Source organism: Arvicanthis niloticus, chromosome 6 (genome assembly GCF_011762505.2).
Source record: "Arvicanthis niloticus isolate mArvNil1 chromosome 6, mArvNil1.pat.X, whole genome shotgun sequence".
Lineage (NCBI taxonomy): Eukaryota > Metazoa > Chordata > Mammalia > Rodentia > Muridae > Arvicanthis > Arvicanthis niloticus.
The window spans coordinates 43,250,803-43,271,200 of NC_047663.1; the positions used below are offsets into that span (position 1 = coordinate 43,250,803).

The 20,398-nt window shown below is 41.0% G+C and overlaps 1 protein-coding gene across 3 annotated transcripts in view; it reads left to right on the forward strand.

Annotated features, from left to right (window-relative positions):
* Nlk (nemo like kinase) overlaps positions 1 to 20,398 on the forward strand; it is a 125,971-nt gene that overhangs the window by 73,368 nt on the left and 32,205 nt on the right. For all 3 annotated transcript variants that reach the window (XR_013111171.1, XM_076936215.1, XM_034505392.2), the window contains exon 3: positions 1,658 to 1,713. Coding sequence is in view for 2 of the 3 variants with exons in the window: in XM_076936215.1 (XP_076792330.1) it covers positions 1,658 to 1,713 (56 nt within the window). In the remaining variant the exon portion in view is untranslated. The remainder of the gene's footprint in view (positions 1 to 1,657; positions 1,714 to 20,398) is intronic.

Genomic DNA, 20,398 nt, shown 5'->3' on the forward strand with positions numbered 1-20,398 from the left:
TAAGAGTTGAAAGACTGAGTTCTAGATATTTGATAGTGCTAAAAAGAGATGGTGGGGTTATTAAGATGGCTCGGTGGGTAAAGGCTCTTTGGGCCAAATGCAGTCATTCCCTGTGATCCACATGGTAGAAGGATTGAACCGACTTCTGAAAGTTGTCCTCTGACTTCTCCATACACACTGTGCCCCTTGTTGATATACACAATACATACATTTTTAAATGTTTAAAAAATAAGCAGTAAAAATAAATATTTAAAATTTTTTTCACAAGAGTGGAACGTATACATAAGATCTTAGATTTCATCCCCATCAAAAATCAAACAAACAAAATTTTACATCCTGCAATTTTTTTTTTTTTTTTTTTGCAATTTTTATTTAAAAGAAATACTAATGTATAGCTGATGCTTTAAACGTGGAGGTTGTAGGGATTCCAAATGAGATAAGAAGGAGCTCCGTCACTAAGGCCAGGTACTGACCATATGGATATTCTTCTTTTGCTTTGCTTTATAACTTTCAAACCCTCTACAAGAGAACATACTTCTTAAAAACTATGGTAAACCTGGTGTGGTGGCATGTACCTTTAGTGTCAGCACTCAGGAAAATAGAGGCAGGCAGATCTCTGCATAACAAATGCCAGGCTACCTAGGGCTACACACTTGAGGCCCTGGGTGTGCGTATGGGGGAGCAGTGTGTAGAGGAAAGCTTGTAGCGCACTGTTTTCTTGTTCATCTCTTCTTAGTCCTTTGAGCCCAATAGTTCTCCTTAGCAAATTAGATGGTGATGTTATAACCAGGACTTATGGCATGACTAGACAGCAGTGAGAGCAAGACTGTATTATTTTCTACTGCTTTATACGGTGCTGGAGTTTCAAATGCTGAATAGCTGTTTCCCTACCCCAGTAACTTCTTTTCTTGAACTTGAATAAAATCCATCATACCTTACGTAACTTAAGGAGATCATGCTTGATACGTTTTCTGCCTTCCTCCTGGACTTTATACCACTCTGCTTTCCTCTGACCCACTGTGCTCCATAACTGAACACTTCTGTTTCTACAAGCTGCCCCTCATACTGTCATGTTGCCTGCTCAGTGACTGACCAACTCTTAACCAGCCTTCAAGTATTAGAGTAGCGTTACTTCGAGGAAGTGTTTTCCCTCCACCCTCCTTGGATTTTTCCTGCATAGCATTAGAGGGCATGATTCTGTATTCTGCAAGTGCTTGTTTCCTACATCCCTCTCCTCCAATCATGAAAGTAGGAGACTGCTTTGTTCGTATGTATAACCCTGGTTGTACCCTGGTGTCTGGCAGGTGGAATGTGTGTAGTAAATGTTTGCTAACAGAGGAGCAGAGGAAGGAAAGGTGGAGATGTTGCTCTAAAAACAACTGTGACATTCCTTTCCCCCACTCTCCTGAGCAGCGCTTGCTTATGTGTGATACAATCCATTTTAGCATTTCAGCTTAGCTAGAGCTTCTCTTAGGTAGAAAGTTTATGAAGACATCTCAAGGATTTTGCTTTTTTCCTAATAAGCAGTTTATTTCAGTGGCCAGTTCTTACTAAGCCTTAGTTAAGAGCATTTACTTGCATTTGTGTTAAACTTTGTTTTCTTTTTCATTCTCTGAATTTGACTTTGTGTTTTTGTTTTTCCTTTTCCTTTTCTCAGGTGCTCTCTGCCCTTGACATACTCCAACCTCCACACATTGACTATTTTGAAGAAATGTATCCTAACCAGGGAATATGAAAGAAGGGAGCATTTAAGGTTATTGTTGTTTAGCCTGTTCTTTACTACCTTCTGGGGGCCCGTGTCATGAATTACATTGTCTCATCCTTGCTGACGTGGTCAAGTGCCTGAAAACCAGGTAATTTTGAAATCCCAAGTATATGCTGGAGTTCATGGTTATCAGATATTGTGTGGTGATACAGATGGACGTCTGGGCAGATCTGTATTTAGTCTCCATGTAGTTTTGTGAACTACATGATCATTATTCCATTTTGCAGATAACAAAAGAAGCAGCCATGTTGTACAGGATCCCCATGGAATGGGTGGCTTTGCTATATCCAGCAAAACGTCTGTCAAGAGGAAAATCTTGTCCGTGCTTTTAATACTTAGGAAGGGGTGAAGTTAAATGTGTTCCATGAGAAAAAGTGGTGGTGGTGGTGGTATTGGCTACTACTTACTTAGATATTAACACAGTACTTTACACATAGTTATTTAATTCTTATAATAAATTGCTGTATGAGGTAGTGTATTTATTCTCATTTTACAGATGAGAAAATTGAGGCACAAAAGGTAAGAAACTTGACTTGAGATCATAGAGCTAGAAAGAGGTGGGGTTGATGTTTAAATTAGTTTGACTTGAAAGTATCGGGTTCTCAACTGCTACCTATATGAATCTCCCCCTTTCACCAACATATCTAAAGATTGTTTGTTTGTATACAGAGTAATAATGAACAGTAAAGTAATACCTGTAGCAGCTTCTGAGACTGCATGAAGAAAAGTGAGATACAGATAAGGCCACCTGGCAGTCTCCATTTCAAAGTTATCCCAATGAAGCTTCACCATAAAGATGGAGAAGGAGAATCCCGCCACTGACATACTTCCCAAGGAGGAGAGAACGGTTAAGTTGGCTTGGGAATGTGGACACCTTATAAGGTTATAGAACTGACAGTGGTCCACACAGCTAGGAAGTTTCAGTGTGATAAACCAAACTCTTAAGTGTTATAATCCTTGGTGAGATTTTAATCCATCAATCATTTATGAAGTTGATGCTTTCCTGCAGTGTGACTGGTGCACCTGAGATGCCTCAGTGGTGCACACTCTGAAGAAAGGACTGTGCTGTCTAGCTCCTAGTTGATAAGAGAGTCTTTGCCTACCTGATACTTTGGGCCAAACCAGATCATACCTCATGCCTTATTTTCCAAAAGCATAAAATTGGCCCTGTATGGTAACATGCATCCATAATTTCAGCACTCAGTGGGCTGGGACACGATCTTGAGTTAAAGGTCAACATGGACCATATCATGAATTCAAAACCAGCTTAAGAACATATCTTGGATAGATGGATAAGGGAAGGAAGGAAGCAAGCAAGTTTGTTTGTTTGTTTGTTTTGTCATCCAGAAGTACCATTCCTGCCTCTTTGGAAATGAAGTTGTTGAAACCAAACATTTATATCAGAATGTCCTTTCTTAGATACATATTTTACTATATTATAGTTTGTATCATAGGTTCCCAAGACTAGCCTCAGGGTTGATAGACTCCTTGGAAGAACTCAGAGGGCTCAGGAAAGCTGTTATTCTCATGCTTACAGTTTATTGTAGCAAAAGACTAAGGAGAAGGCTTACCAGGCAGGTGCAGGGTTCCAATTGTGCTCTTTCAGTAGAACTGGGAGTTGTCCCAGCTATGATGTATAACAACAGAGGCAAGTCATGCCAACTAGGGAAAACCCTCTGGTTCAGTGGTATTCAGAGACTGTATTGTGTATCAGTTATATAGTATGGAGCCACCCATGGACCTGACTTTCATCTCCAGCCCTCTTTCTCTCCCTTGCTAGAGGGTAGAAGAATACAGCATAACCCAAAGCCCCAGGCACACAATAACAGGTGCTTGCCAAGAATCACATTGTAAGCGTACACTTAATGTGTCATAGACAAAACCCCCAAGGATACAATGGTACCAGTATCAGTCAGGTACTCCAGTAGCTCAAAGGAAATTTTCCAACTTTTGTCTGGGAAAGTAGTGCTTCCACTATAAGAAGAAACACACTGATCCCAGCACTGAGGAGGCAGAAGCAGATGGATGTCTGAATTTGAGGACAGCCAGGGCTACACAGAGAAACCCTGTCTCAGCCCCACACACATACACAGTAGAAGAGGAGGAAGAGAAAGAAGAAGAAGGAGGAGGAGGAGGAAGAGGATCACGCCTGTGACTGTTGTACAGTTGTGAAGATTGTTCAGGAAGGCATGGTTAGCTTGGAATTTAGGATTGTAAAGCTTTGTGTTGTAGAGCAGCTGACAGATGAAAGGGAAGGAAATGCCTTGGTTACATGTGTGCACTCTGCCTTTGTTCACGCTTTCAGAATTCTAAAATGAGTTGTCTGCTTTTTGTTTTTCCATAATACAAATGAATTTGTTGTGGCCTAAGGGAAAATGTTTTTTCTTTAGTTTCTTTTCAGTTGGGTAATAAGAAAAATTATTACCTAAAATACAGTTATATTAAAGATTAACAAGGTTTAACTTACCATATGAACTGAATATATTACTTACCTATGTCAGCAACCCCTGTGGACTCTCAGAAACAGGTACGCTTTATTAAATGTGGTTTTAGACAGTAGGCTGTTTTCTCTTTTGGAGGATTGCTACGTCATTGTGGGTTTAGAGTAGGTACTATTTTGCCTTTTAAATACAATTGGCCCTCTTCTGTTAGTGTGTTCAAAAACTAAAATTCAACCAACCGCACATGGAAATCTTCATGAAAAAAAAAAGTTCATCAATAATGAGTATGCACATATTTTCTTATTTTTCCTAAATATTGTGACTATTCACATAATGTTCATGTTATATTAGGTGTAAGTCATCTAGAATTGATGTAAAGTAATGAAAGAACCTGGCAATACAGACCAGTGCTTTAGAACATTTGTCTAGCGTGGGCAAGGACCTGGGTTCAGTATTCCTTGAACTGAAGAAAAAAGTGTACAGAAGGATCTCTGTAGGTTATACACACCATGTATTTGAGGGATTTTGGCATTTGAGGGGCCTGGAACAAGCTCGTGCAGATACAGAGGGCATACACTGTATATTGTCATCACGTGGTGCTATCAGAAACTGGTTTTGAGGCCTACTTGAGAGTTGTTTTAGACAAGTTTTAAATATATTGCTGGATGTAATGGACTTGTTTGTTTTTGGATATTTAATTGAAGACATCCTATTTAGAATCTCTTCCCCTTCCCTGCCTTTCTGTCTCCTCCCCCCAACCACGCCCTCACCTCTGGGTATGTGCTTATGTATTACCCAGGCTGTGAGGAAAAGGTAACCTTCAACTGTACACACATTTACTACATTATACTTTTTCTAAGATAATGAAAATTGCAATGTTATGTCACATAATTTTAATATACAAACATTTTAAAACCAAAAAGTGGGGGATTAGAGACATGTTTCAGCAGTTGAGAGCACTTACTGCTCTTTCAGAGGACCTGGTTCAGATCTCAGTACATATATTGAACAACTCACAACTGTCTGTATCTCTAGGGAGATCCTTGCTGTCTGGCCTTCATAGGTACACAGACATGTAATTAAACATAATAAAAACAAACCTTTGAAACCTAATTAAAAACTAGCTCTGTAGCAGAGTCCCGTAATCCTAGCACTTGGAAGGGGAAAGGTAGAGAGAGGATCAGGAGTTCAAAACCAGCCTTCACTACATGAGACCATGTCTCACAACTTCCATTATTTCTCCACCAAAGCCCTAGTTTTAGAATTCTAGAAAATCTGAGTTTTATGAGCATTTTGATGTAATCAGATATACAGGATCAATATATAGTTTTTGTGTAGTTAATTATCAGCTTCCCCAGACAGACTGAAACTAATAAATGATTATATTGGTGCCTTATAGGAATTTTGCTTAGATTTTTACATAGTATGCATCTTGAGATTATTTCTTCAAGCAACTAAAAGTAGCTCAGAATATAGATTACTAACTGTTTACACATCTGCCTGTAGAAGGTAGAAGTAGTTGAAGAAGTAGGAAGTTCCACTATAACTTCAGTATTACTTTATTTTACATTTATCTATAGTATGAGAGTGGGCGTGAGCACACACATGCTATGATGCACAAGTGGGTGTAGAAAGAGCGTGCAGGCGTCAGTTCTCTCCTCCGACACATGGCTTCAGGGATCTGACTTAGGTTGTCAGGCTTGGTAGCGGGTGCCTTTACCTACAGGGCTGTCTTACCAGCACCACAGTTTTGAACAGAAAGTATCAGTCTAGGAAGTATACTATTTGACTTTATTAAATATTACGTATTTTGCTAAACTGAGTAGTTACCTTTAAATGGGTTGCGTTTTTCATTTTGTATTTCTGTTTCTGTTAGGAAATCTGTATGAAAATAATTTGCTCCTTAATAACATTTAGCTACTGAAATTAAACCCAAAGAAACAGTTCTAATTGTTTGACCAGGAACAAATATTTTCTTCAGTCAGGATTCTGCACTCTATTCAGTGCACATAAACATGGCCCTTACAAAGTACCGGATGCTCACTGGATTGGAAGTAAACACTAATTTGTTTTGGAAAAGGCCTATTTTTTAGCTTGAGATATAATCTTAATGTTTTGTGTGGAAGAGTCCACATACTGGCTTTTGGACATTAAGCTTGGGTATTGCAGGAGTGTTTAACGATAGGGGTTTCAATCCTTTGAAGCTTCTGAGAGATAGCTTTTTAGCCTTTGGAGAGTCCAGGAGCCAGTGCAGAGAAGAACCAACACAAAGTTCAGTGGTAATCACACTCTTCTACACATCAATAGTGTGGCATGGACCAGAAGTCCACCCCGGGAATTGTAAAGAGATACATTAAAATTTTCTTGATGTATTCTGTGAGTATAAGCATTATTACCCTTTTTTGTAGGATTTTTTTGCCTGTTTTTTCAGCCCTGTGTTCCTGTCACTTAGAACAATGCCCGACATAATAGGTACAAAATAAACATTAAGTGATTTTAAAAAGGGGATCTCTGTCCTTCAGATTTTGTGATCTGGTGTAAAATTTAATCATAAAGATGATGGTTATAAGTTGAAAGGTATTATGATTTAAAAATAGAGACTGGAACTGTTAACACATGCCTATAATTCCAGCCCCTGGGAGGCAGAGGAACAAGGATTAGGTTCAAGGCTAGCCTGAGTTAGTTGATGTCTTGAGAAACAGGTCTATTGAAGACACAAAATTTGATGATCACTGGTTCTATTTTAATTTTAAAGACTGAATTATTTGAACATTTGATGATTTTAATACAAAAGCTTTCACTTAGTGTCACCAAGCATGGCCCTTTACCTCTGAAGCATTAGACAGAAGTAGAGGCAACCGCAAGAAGAATATAGCAGAACCACCAAGGACTAGCCAGGTTCCCACTTGGCAGTCATTTCCTCTGTGTCTAGTTTGTCTCATTTATTCTTTCAGCCAAAGAACTGTTATGTGTATGACTTTAAATGAATTTCTGTGAATACAGACTTTCAAAAGAAACTTAATGTGTCCTAAACACTTTCTTCCTATCTTCATTTTAAGATGAAGAAACTCAGATGGTGGTGGAGAGATGGCTTAGTTAAGAGCATCTGCATGGCAACTCACAACTGTGCTAACTCCAGTTCCATCTGATCCAGTGTCCTCTTCTGCCTCTCCAGCACCAGGCACACATGTGGTATGCAGGCAAAACATTCATGTACATAAAATTTTAAATTAAAAAGGAAGAAGTAAAATAGCTAGTGGATGTGGTGGGATATGCCAGAATATAGACAAGTGATGTTAGTGTTTAAAAGGCAGGGAGGGGAGTTGGCATGGCTTCACACAGGAAAAACAAACGTTTCAGATCTTCATCAAAGGATAGGAAGAGTTTAGACAAGTGGCATTGAAGAGGGTGGATATTGCAATGGATTAGCAGAAACAAACTGTAGTCCTTGTTTGGCTAGAGATTAGCATGCCACTTGTTAATTGGGTCCGAGCTGGGCCTAGGTTGAATGTATTCCAGGTTATTAGCCTCCTTCTAAAGCACAGATATAAGGGTTCACACAGATATACAAACAGGGCAAGATAACTTTACTTGGAGCACAGAGATAGTACAGATTAGAAAGGGATTCACTGTTAAGAATGGCAGCTGGCCACGTACAGGAGTGTTCTCAAGGGCCACAGCAGCCAGCCCCTTTCCATGGGGCCTATATGAAGGAGAATTTGGTTGCTAAGGGGTATACTTTGGGTGGTTCTTTATTTTGATAGATTAATTAGGGACACAGCTTGCCTTACAGTGTATGTACCCAAAACTAATTAAGGCCAGCTCAGCCTTTTTATTCTTTATGACCACATACATTGAAAATATATCTAAATAGAAAGTGTCCAAGTTTGATTGTTGTTAGAGGCATAGATATACTATTGTTCAGAGGGGTTTGTATATGTAGCCCAGTTTAGGTAGGAATCTGAGAGAGTTCTGACGTAACTGGGTGCATTGTTTGCAGTGGGGGTTGGGGTGGGAGGTTATAGGCATAGTCAGTTGAAGGGGTTCAGATTAGAAGAGGGATGAGGAATGTGACCAAAATCAAACAAGGTCCCTTGTTACTGAACTATTCTCTATGCTTGCCTTCCTCAATTCTGTTGTGTTGGGAGTAAAATCAATATATTTTGCAGTTTGTAGACTAATAATGTTCATCTTTTACTCTGAATGTATTAAGAGATCATTGAAGATCTCAGCTTTTTGTAAATGAAAACTATAGTATAATAAAATGTTGCCAGTGTAGATAGAGGCTCATTTAAAAAATAATAGTGGTGGTTAGATATTGAGATAGGTCTTGTGTAGCCCAGGCTGGCCTCAGACATACTTTGTGGTTAAGGATAGGATGATCTTGAGAGATTTTCATCCCATTGCCTCCACCTCTCAGTTGCTGGGATACAAGCATGCTCTCCCACTTTGTACAGCTGAAATCAAACCTAAGGCTTCTTGTAAGCTAGAAAAGCATTCTGCTTAGCTGCATCTACAGCTCTTAGAATTGTTATATTTGTTTCAAAATGCAAAACTATTCCAAAGTCTCTTATTGATTGTTTTTTTGAGGTAGGGTCTCAGTCTAGCCCAGGTTGTTCTATAACCCTATAACCTAGCCTATAATCCAGGCTGGCCTCAAATTCATGTTTCTTGGCTCTCAGACTCCGGATTTTTATGCATATGTGTTTGTTTTTGATGGTTGCTCTTGGTGGTCATCAGGCTCCACCCACTTCATTTGACAGATTCAGCTGGGTTTTCTCTTTCCCAGTGCCCTTTTTGAAGGCTGGAGTTGGAAGTGATGCCTTTTGTTTGGAATACTCTTCTTGTTTTATTTGTTTTTGAGGCAGGCCTTGTGTGTCCCAGGCTAGCTTTAAAATCCTGACCCTACTTCCCCCCAAATGATTACAGGTTTGCACTGCCACATTGGTGGAGTGCTAGAGACTGATCTCAGGGCCTTGTGCAAACTGGGCAAGCACTTTAGCAATTGGGCACATCCTCGGGCCTTTTGTCTTCCACATATATAATTTTAGTTGTGGTGACAGAGACTCAGCCAACAACCTCCTGAACAGTAACAAACTGCTTTCCATGGTTCTTGCTCTTTTTCTGGTGGTAGAATTTTCAGTCTTTTTTTTTTTTTTAATAAAAACATTTATTTTTAAGGTATGTGAGTATTTCTACATGAGGTCAGAGGTGTCCAATCCCTCTGGAGCAGGAGTTACAGGCAGTAGTAAGCCATCTGCTGAGGGTACTGGAAACTGAATTTCAGTCCTGTGCAAGAGCAGTATGTGTTCTTACACAATGAGCCGTATCTCCAGCCCCCATGATTTTTAAGTCAGTTTTTAAGTTGAAATTGAGGTAGTTTTAATTTGTGAAGTTCTATACAATAAATTAGTTTTCTTTAAAAGGAAACGGAATTTGCCATTCGAACACTTAAACAGAATGACCTTTAACTCCATTGATTTCTATGGAGAAGCTCAGGCGTGCTTCAGAAAAGGCCAGTGGTTCTCATTGGAGCACACCAGTTCCTCTCTGCTTGCAAACGAGATTTAGGGCTGACCATTTGTTAAAAGAAAACATAGCTTGCTTGCTCTGGCACATTGCTGTTTTGCTTGTCTTCAGAAAGCATTGTTTGAAATTGACTATATCCACAAACCAGAGTCTCTTGTCCATGTATGTAATGCTTTCATTTTCATTTCAGTTGAAATTCTCTTCTCTGTGGGCTTGATTTGAAAAGGAGGGGGAAAGTAAAGAATGAGAATTCATAAAGTCTTATATTTATGGTTGGAATTTTCCTTCAGCTAGGTATGGCAGGAGAATTCATATCTGAAACGGATTAGAGCATGGTTTAGCTGTTGTTCTTTCCTAAGAGAATCTGGCTGGGGAAGTTTAGTAAACTATAGGATGCAAGGATTTACTGTGTCCTCTGGAAAAGTCACATCCTCACATTGAGATAACGACTATTTAAAGGCACTTGAGCCAGGCCTGCTAACTTCAGTTTGATCCCCAGAACCCCCACAATGGAGAAAGAGAACTGACTCTCCAAAGTTGGCCTCTAACCTCTATAGGCAAGCTGTGGTGTGTGCATGCGTGTGCAGACACACACTCTTACTCTTTTTCAATCCACAAAAGACTTTAAAAATATTTAAAACCAGGTTTAATCCTGGGATTGATAACACAGGGGAACCAGAGGCTGGCAGATCTGTGAGTTTGGAGAGAGGCATGTACTGACAATGGCTCTCCTCCAAGTTTCTAAAAACCATGTCTCTCACTGAATCTGGAGCTCATGCACTGAGCTAGATGACTGACCACCACGTCCTAGGGAGTCTCCTGTCTGCCTCACTAGCACTGATGTTATAGCAAACCTCTGTGCCCAGCTTTGCTCTGTCTGCTGGGAATGAACTCTGGTTCATGTTTACATAAAAAGCATGTTACCACTCCCTTCCCTGGATCAGTTTTATTTTTTTTCTCTTTATTCTAAGGTTAGTTGGCAGAACAGACATGGGAATATGATAATTGTCTTTCATTCCTTATTTTCATATTTTGTTTTTGGGTTTTTTTTGGTTGCTTGGTTGGTTTTTATTTTGCTTTGTTTTGTGTTTTGAAACAGGGTCTTGCTGTATAGGCAGGCCAGGCTTGCCTTGAACTCATGGCAGTCCTGCTGTTCCTACCTCCCAAATATATTCACCTTCATGCCCAGCCAGAGTATTCTGATATTAGACTTTCCAGCCACATGGCTCCCTCTCATGTGAATACAAAGCCTTGGTGGCTCCTCCAATAAGTGCTCTTGGTATTGACCATTGTTCTATGTTTATTTCAAAATCCATATGATTAGTTCAGAATTCTGCTAGCCTGAGGTCAAAGAAGGGAAGTCTCTTCCAGTGACAGAAGCTATGGCATTCTGAAGTTGATTCCTAGGTTTGAACATTTTCTTTGTGTCTTTCTGCTTGTGTGATCTTGATCGTGTTTCATAATCTCATGGTGCCTCAGTTTCCTCATGAAATTTAAATAATAGTGGTAACTGCCTCAGTTATTTTGAAGACAAAAATGAGATGGATGGGGGGGCATTTGGAACGGTAGTCGGGAAGGCCTCATAGAGCTAGAACTCAGCGACACTGTAAGAAAGTAGCAGGCTCTCTTAAGCACACGGGTGTCTAATGGCATCGAATGATATGAGACTTCCTTACTTCCTTTCTTAAAGAAAAAAAAAATTTTTTTTGTTTTTGTTTTTTCGAGACAGGGTTTCTCTGTGTAGTCTTGGCTGTCCTGGAACTCACTCTGTAGACCAGGCTGGCCCCGAACTCAGAGATCCACCTGCCTCTGCCTCCCAAGTGCTGGGATTAAAGGCGTGCGCCACCACTGCCCAGTGAGACTTCCTTTCTTAAAATATGTATTCTAGTCATATTTACCTGCCACTCCTCCCAGCTCCTCCTCCCACCTTCCTCCTCCTTGAAGTTTTTTGTTCTCTAGTGTTTCTGTTTTGTATTGTTTTTTAATGAACCATACATTGCAGTTTGTGCTGCCCATATATAATGTATTTGGGGCCATCCATTGGAATATAATCTACCCATCAGAGGCCACACCCTAAAAAAAAAAAAACAAAAAAAACTAACTTCCTCTCCCAGAAACCATCAATGGTAAATAGCTCCTCACTATACTAGAAAGTTGACTGGCTTGATCTTATTCAGGTCTTGTGGAAGCAGCTATAGCCACTGTATGTTCATGAGTGCCAGGCAGACTTCCACAGAGTTCTGGAAGTAACAAGCCTACTCTGGATATGGTGAAGAAGGTGTTTAAGTTTTATCCTTTTTTTATTTTATAAGATTTATTTTTTTAAATTATGTGTATATGTCTCTATGTGTATGCCCTTAGAGGCCTCTCACCCCCTGAAGCCCAACGTAGGTGTTGGGGACCAAACACAATCAATCCTCTGGGATAGCAGAGATTACTCTTGATCTCTGAGGTAGCTTTCTAGCCTCTGAGTCTTTGTTTTTAAATTATGTGTGTGTGTGTGTGTGTGTGTGTGTGTGTGTGTGTGTGTGTTCATATAAGTGCAGATGCCCATGTAAGTACAGGAGGCCAAAGAGGGCACTGGATACCCTGGAATGGGAGTTATAGGTGGTTTGAGCTGCCCAGTATGGGTGCTTAAAATCAAGTTTTCTGTAAGAACAGTATCCACTGATTATCTTTCCAGCCCTAGAGAAAATTAAATTAAATTAATTGATTAATTATTTGGGGGGGGGGGTGAGAGAGGGTTTCTCTCTGTAGCCCTGACTGTTCTAGAACTTGCTCTGTAGACCAGGCTGCCCTCAAACTCACAGAGATCCTCCTGCCTCTGCCTTCCAAGTGCTGGGATTAAAGGCATGTGCTATTGTACCCGTCAATTTTCTTTTTCACTGATTTATTTTTGTTTTATATGCTTTGATGTTTTGCCTGCATGTGTATCCATGAGTGTGTTGGATCTCCTGGAGCTGGACCTAAAGACAGGTGTGTGTGGCAGGCATTTGCTGCTGAGAGGAGAGGAAGAAGTCTGTGCTGAGGAATGAGGATTCTTTAGCCCTGACCTGTGGCTCTAAGGTCATTCTCCAGCTCCAATCCCCCCGTGCTGACCCCAAGTCTCTTGAGAAACTCAGTTGTGAACCTTAAGGCCCTATTGTAGATAAGCTTTGGACTGAAGGAGAGGCTCACATAGAAGTCCCAGGTGTAGAGACCCACACCATCTTCCTATCTACACATGTCCCTGAACTTAGGAGTGGTCCTCAGGGTGGCACCCTGCTGCACTCACATCAGTCCTGGGGAAGAGAATGGTCACATAAGTCAATAGATGTTGTCCCTCCTAGTCTGCAAAAACTGCTGTGTCCTCAGGTATGTAACCAGAGGGTTACCCCTGAACAGTGGTTTGGTGCTGGGAGTCTTTATGCCTAAATAGAAGTGTGGGTTATAAGTGCCCCCCCCCCCAAGCCTCTGGGGCTATGGCAGGGCTGCAGGAGTTGGGTAGGGGTTGGGGGTGGGAATGGAGTTTGAGAGTGATAGTAGAGCCTCAGGTTAGAGCATCAGGATCCTCTTTCCTCAGCCCAGACTTCCTCCCCTGGCAGCTACAAGTGGCCACTTGTAGCCTGATTTTGGCTACTTTGTTGATTTCTTCTTTATTCCACCCTTTCCAACCCCCTAACACTAGGTAGAAGAGAAGAAAGTCGAGAGAGGGACAGAAGCAATTTATCAGTAGACTTCCTCCTGCTGATTAGGGGCATTGAGTTCCTCAGGGCAAGTTTGATCTCACCATTCAGATATCTAATTTCTTCTTTCATCCTTGCATAGGACTACTTGACAAACCGTCACCAGGAGCAGTCAACCACCAACACCTCTGCCTCTCAGGGCCTTGCATTTATATACCCTCTGAAGAGTCCCCAGAATTCCAGATGTCACACAATTGCAGAAACTATCTGCACTGGCAAAACCACACCCCTGCTAGAGCACAAGGCAAATCATAGCTGCTCTGGACAATCTGAAGCAGCCCCATATCCCATATCTGGGATTAAAACAAAAACAGATTTCTGTGTTTTTCAAAGAAAAAATTCTCGCTACATATGTGAACTGCCATGTGGGTGCTGGAAATTGCACCCTGGTCCTCCGGAAGAGCAGACAGTGCTCTTAACTACTGAGCGGCCATCTCTCTAACCATAAAGTAGAATTTTATAAAAGTAAGTGTTTTAGTTGTTGGGCTGGGGAGATGGCTCAGTGATTAATAGCACTGGTAGTTCTTCTAGAGGATCCAGGTTTGAATCTGTAACGCCAGTCCCAGGGGATCAATCCAGCCCCCATTGCTGAGCACCAAGCATTCATGTGGTGCATAGAGCTACATGCAGGCAAAACATTTAAGATAGTTTTAAAGATGTTAGCTCTTAGTTTGGAATGGATTAACCTTGTGTTCTTTTTCCTTGAAGATATGGTTAATACAACTCAGTAGCACTGCTAAACCATCTGTCCAGACTAGATCCTCCTTGCACCTTCCTGCTTTTCCAATACTTTTACCAAACCTTTCTCACTAAGTAGATTTTTGGCAAAAATTACTCCTTTGGCCTGAAATCTCAAGAACCTCCTCCCTGTAACAATTGTCATATCTCTTTGCGGCCTTTGCCAGCCCTTCCTGTCCGCATGAAGGTTACCCAGACTTCAGTCTATGACAAAATCCTAAGGGTATTTTTAAAAAGAAGCTGTTTAAAAGTTCTGACTCAGTTGGAATTTTTCTCTTCTCTTTTTTTAAGGGAGTCACTATAGTTGGAACAACTTATTCACACCAGCTCTTTGAAACACCTCTGTTCCAGGTGAAGTGGGGGATGGGGGTGCCCACTCTAATCTTTTCACCTCTCCATTAAAATATAAATATATCTCTAAGCCTCCACAGCTGGTGCGAAGGAAATGCACCAGCTCTGGACTTTAGAGGATCAGATCTACAAAGGCACACCTAATTTGAGCCTCTAAAAAGCCTGAGAACCCTATTATCATCTCCCAAACTGCTTAGCCTTCTGCTTAACCTTTGATTGTGAACCGCCTGCCAGACTTAATTCAGGTGTGGGGGTTTAAGGAAACCCTGGGACTGTATGTATCTGATCTTGTCTGTCATGTCCCACTGTTGTGACTCCATTTCTTTTTTTTTTTTAAGGCTGCTAGATACCAGGATGCATGAGCTGCGTGGAGACTGGAGGTTTCAGAAGTCACTATAAATACATCAGACTCACCTTAATTGGAGGATATGGGGAATCAGTGGGGTGCTTAGCTACTTCACAGACCAGCTGTGTCTCCTGCTAGCAACTGATTTGAGAGCAGTACTTCAGGAAACTTAATAGACCTAACACTAGCACAAGTCTGTATTTTATCAGCATGCTCTTTATTTCTGTGCTGCTGGTTCTAATGCTTTGCTCTATGCATGTTGTTAAATATTAATACCCCTGGATCACATAATTGGCCATAGGTTTAATGTTACATATCTAATTGGAACTCTTTTTCCTCTTACTGATACTTACGTAGAGGAGGCAAGAAAACCAGATGGTAGAAAATAGGATTAGGTTGTACTGGGCCTGGTGGTGAAAGCTGCTTAGGAGGCAGAGGTAGAAACTTCAAGGCCTGCATGGACTATAAATTAAGTTCAAGGCCAGCTATTTTTATTACTTTTATCTACTTATGGGGGAGGGGTGCTCACACAGAAGCTAAAAAACAACTTGCAGGAGTTGGTTGGTTGTCCTGACATTAGGTGCCTTTGCCCACTGCACCACTTTGCCAGCTCAGGCTTTGGTTTCGGATGTGTACAGTGCTCAATTGCAAGGTGCTAACCTGTAGCTGGTGGTTCCCACTCTGAGCCCATGACTACAAAACCTTTTGCCAGTGCCAGGAATCCACATGGGAAGTTCCCTGAGTTCTCACAGAGATTAGCTCTTAGAGTTGTTCTCTTTTGTAGTTTTCAGTTTGTAGGAAACCAACTATATAGACCTACTTTTTAAAGAAATAGATTGATTTATTTGTTTGTTTATAGATATGTGTGTGTATGTGTATATGTATGTGTGTGTGTGTGCTTTATTTGTACTACTTGCCTTCATGCAGAAGAGGGCATCGGATCCCATTATAGATGGTCATGAACTACCATGTGGGTACTGGGAATTGAACTCAGGACCTGTGGAAGAACAACCAGTGCTGAAACATCTCTCCAGCCCACCTACTTACTTCTTAAAGTGTCTCATTCCTATAGAAAACTCTTTCTGGCATAAGAGCTTTTTATACATATGTGACTGAGCTCTAAAGGAATGTACCTATGGTGAAAATAATGTTTTCCAGGACCAGAAAAACTCACATAAGACTGCATTCATACACAAGAGTACCTACTGTTCTTTCAGAGGACCCAGGTTCAATTCAGTTCCGCACTGTCTACTTAGTGGCTTACAACTGTAAGTAACCCAGGTCCCAGGGGATCTGACACCCTCTTCTGGCCCCTGGCCACCAAGCGTGCATATAGTATAAAGTAATACATGTGGGCAAAACATCTATATACATGAAAAATAGAATAACTAAAAAATAAGGATAAAAAGTGTACTGCAAGGCCGGAAAGTTAAAAGATAGTAAGTGAATAACCAGGAGGAGGCATGTTTGTAATCTCAGCATTTGGGAGGCTAAGACAGAGACCAACCTGAGCTACAGGGTGATACCTCTCTTCCTTAAGAATGAATATTTTTTTTCTCCTTCAGCAGTGATGCTTTTTTGAGTTTGCCTGGTCTTTCATTTTGAAGTCACACTGGCTCAAAAGAACTATGTAGAACAGTTGTCAGTTTTCTTCTTTACTTACATTTTTTTACTTCACCTGGAGCCTTTCCCTACTGAACCTGGACACACCTGGTAGGAGGAAAGATGGAAAAATAAGAACACAGTTGTACTTCGGTTTTTTTTTTTTTTTTTTTCCCAAGCAATCCTGAGTTCTTATTTTAATCCCCTGCCCAGCTTGCTAACTTCTGACCTTGCGAAGGTTACTTGATGGCACTCTTCCTTACTGGTGGATGAATTATGCATGTCCAACATCTGGCACAGCTCCTGGTACTGAGGTTTAATAAACTCTACCCTTTCTCTTCCTCATAAGAATGATAATGATGACTGCCACCTCATTTCTTTCCCCTTTGTGCCAGACACTGTGTGATTCTAAACACAATTGCCTAAATCCTGGCAAAAACATCAGTATGCCTATTTTATAAGCACAGAAAAGTTACATAACTTTCCTAATGTTACCAAGCTGGTAAATGGCAGCGTCAAGACTGTAACCCTGATCATTTGGGGTCTGCACCACAGCACCTTCCCACCGGCTAAGTCTGTACAGCTTCTCATTTTCAAAGATCAGTTTCCAAGCCTTCTTCCCTTCTGAAGTGTAATTATTTTGTTCTTAGCTTGTCACATGGTTTTATATTTCTGCTTCATTTTTGACAAACAGGGTATAGTTGAGAACAAGGGCTGGGCTCTAGCACCAGAGGTCTGCTTCCAGCTCAGTGTGACCTCTGACTCATTCGGTTACCCTTCTAGACCCCTGCCTCTCTATGGAATGATTTTGAAAATAGGGCTGACTTCTCTGAGTTCATGGAAATAGACAAAACAAAGTAAATTGAGGTACATAACAAAATGTGAAGACTGTAGCAACTCTTTTTCCTTTTGGCCAAGCATCTGTGTCTACACACATAATAACCCTGTTCTCTTGTCCTTGCCGTGTCATTCTTGTATACTGTGTCAGCCTCCCCTCAGTCCCTTGACTGTTTGCCTTCATTCATCCGTCTTCTTTCTGTCCCGTGATTGAGCTAGCATGCTCTCTACACCCATTTGGTATCCAGTAGGTATTTATTGATGCTAATGATGATGGTTAAACAGAGATGCTCTTGGCATCAGTCCTACAGCCTCTGAGACTGCCTGAGTAATCATGACTTCCTAAAAACAGAAAAGTACTCAATCATCTTACTGTTACTAGAAGGTCAGACTTTGATGTCAGCATTTGTTTCTGTGGTGATTGTGTTGCCTTTTTTCTGCAGAATTATCTTTGACAGTTGGGGCAGTCAGGTTTTCTGGAATGAAGCTGATTATCGTGAGTTCTTAAATTACTTCCTAAAGTAGATGTAGCAATCTAGGAATGGGTTAAGTAAATATTGATCATAGTTCACATTTGTTTTAATTGAAGCAAGAGGTCAGGGAAGGCTTTCTGTTGAGGCTCTAGATTAATTTTCTAATCTTCTCATAATCTTTTCTATCAGAATAAATTATACAAACCTGTTTTTACTTCTGAACACCTCTCCTCTTTTCCCTTGCTCTCTGTCCCGCCTCATTTCCTTGATTCCCAGAAGCTTTTTTAGCCCTGTTTTTCCTCTGATTCTGTCCTAAGCAGCCTTTGTGGCAGTCTGGCAGGAAGTGGTGTTTGGTCACTGTTAGGTACAGCTTCGATGCTGACACTAAGTGTGCATTATTGTAAAGAATGTCCTGTCATGGGGGTTGAGTTAATAACTCCATTACTGGTGATCTGTTTACATGATTTTTTTTTTTTTTTCCGAGACAGGGTTTCTCTGTATAGCCCTGGCTGTCCTGGAACTCACTCTGTAGACTAGGCTGGCCTCGAGCTCAGAAATCCACCTGCCTCTGCCTCCCAAGTGCTGGGATTAAAGGCATGCGCCACCACCGCCCGGCAACATGATTTTTTAAAGATCATTTTTACTTAATCATGTGCATCCTTTTGTGTCTGTAGGAGCACGTACACATGGGTGCTGTTGCCTTGAGGTCGAAAGACTTGAGCAGCGGATGCCCTACAGCTGGAGATAAAGGGATTTTTAAAAAACGATATGTAAATGTCTTTTGCAGAGAAATACAAACATGTAGACTAATGCCCTATATGTGACATTTCATTTGATAGAAAGTAAAGACTGATACTTGCTTATTCCTTTTCCTTTTCCTTCTTTCTGTGTATCGGGTCCTGGAGGCTGAGCCCTGGCCCTGTGTGTGCTCTTCTGCTGAGCTGTAGCCCCAGGTCTCTTCACTTTGAGACAGTCTCACTGAATTGTACTGGCTGGGCATGAACTTACTGTGTAGCACAGGAAGGCCTCAAAGTTGGGGTCCTGCTGCCTCAGCCCCTTGAGTAGCTCATGGCATCTCTAAAAACCACCTCAAGCCCAAGAAGTTAACCATGGTAACCATCCTTCTCTGACTCCTGCCACTGCTGCAATCAGGGCCTTTCATTGTCTAAGCAAGCACTGTGTTTCTAAGGGAAATCCCTAACCCTGTTTTCATTATTTTATCACCTAAATGATTTTCAAACTTACAGTTTTTTCAACTTTGACTTCTCATCAAAGGCTAGACTTATATTATTTCTAATAATCTAATTTATAATTTTTTTTCTGTTTTCCTATTAAGGGCCAATAACCAACCCCTCTATCTTACGGAAGCCCAAAATGCACCCTGGAATCCCTAGTCCTTTTTGTATATACATGTACATACATACATGGGGGGAAGGGAACACAGTCATTTTTATTTTCTCTCAAAAGTAATAGAGGCTATGAGGTGATTTCAGTAACCACATATGATTTATATGGATGGAGAATTTATATGGATGGATTCATGAATTTTCCAGTTACTGGCAGAAGTGTAGCATCATTTGATGTATCAACTTGATGTTCTACATTGAAAAAGTAGAGTCAGACTTCAACACCATTACAGCAGGTTTAAATGCAGTATTGTGTCAGACATCTTAACATCTCCCAGCCTCCGTATATTTATTACTTGTAAATAGAAATACCTCCATAAGATTGGTCTTTAGGCCAGCCTATGGGGGGCATGTGGAAGGGCCCATTTTGGGTGCCCTGAGCTGGTGATCTTGGGTATGTAGGAAAACAGGCTGAGCAAGCCAGCAAGAAGCATTTCCTCATAGCTTCTGCATCACTTCCCACATCCAGGTTCCTGCTTTGAGTTCCTGCCCTGATCTCCCTGCAGGATGGAGCTGTAGGATGTTCCCCAAGTTACTTGGAATCATGGTGTTATTTCACAGCAATAGAAAGAAAACTATGGCATTTGCATACCATGGGGGATGCTTGATTCACAGCATGAGGTTGTAGGTGTATAAAGCAAGTTCCAGTGGAGAAGCATGGATTAGGAGTCAGGGAATCTCAGACTGTGGGCTGAAGCAATGGCTCAGGAGTTTAGAACATATACTGTTCTTTCAAAGGACTTGAGTTAAGCTCCCAGTACCTTGTACAGGAAGCTCTCCAACCTCTGCAGGTACCTGCATTTATGTGCTCCTACCACCCCCCACCCTGCATTCACAAATATGCAATAATAAAATACTAATAAAAAGGAATCTTTTTTTAAAAAAATAGAAATGTAAGGTAATCTTGGCTTTGTCCTCACTGGAAATGTGACCTCCGCTAATTAACATAAACTCTCTAGCCTGGTTTTGCATGTCTATTAAAGTAACATCCTCTGGTAACCAATATTTGAGAGAGCAGTAAAGAAACTTGAAATGTTAACTTTTAAAAAGAAATCAAAGCCGGGCTGTGGTGGCGCACGCCTTTAATCCCAGCACTTGAGAGGCAGAGGCAGAGGCAGAGGCAGAAGGATTTCTGAGTTCAAGGCCAGCCTGGTCTACAGAGTGAGTTCCAGGACAGTCAGGGCT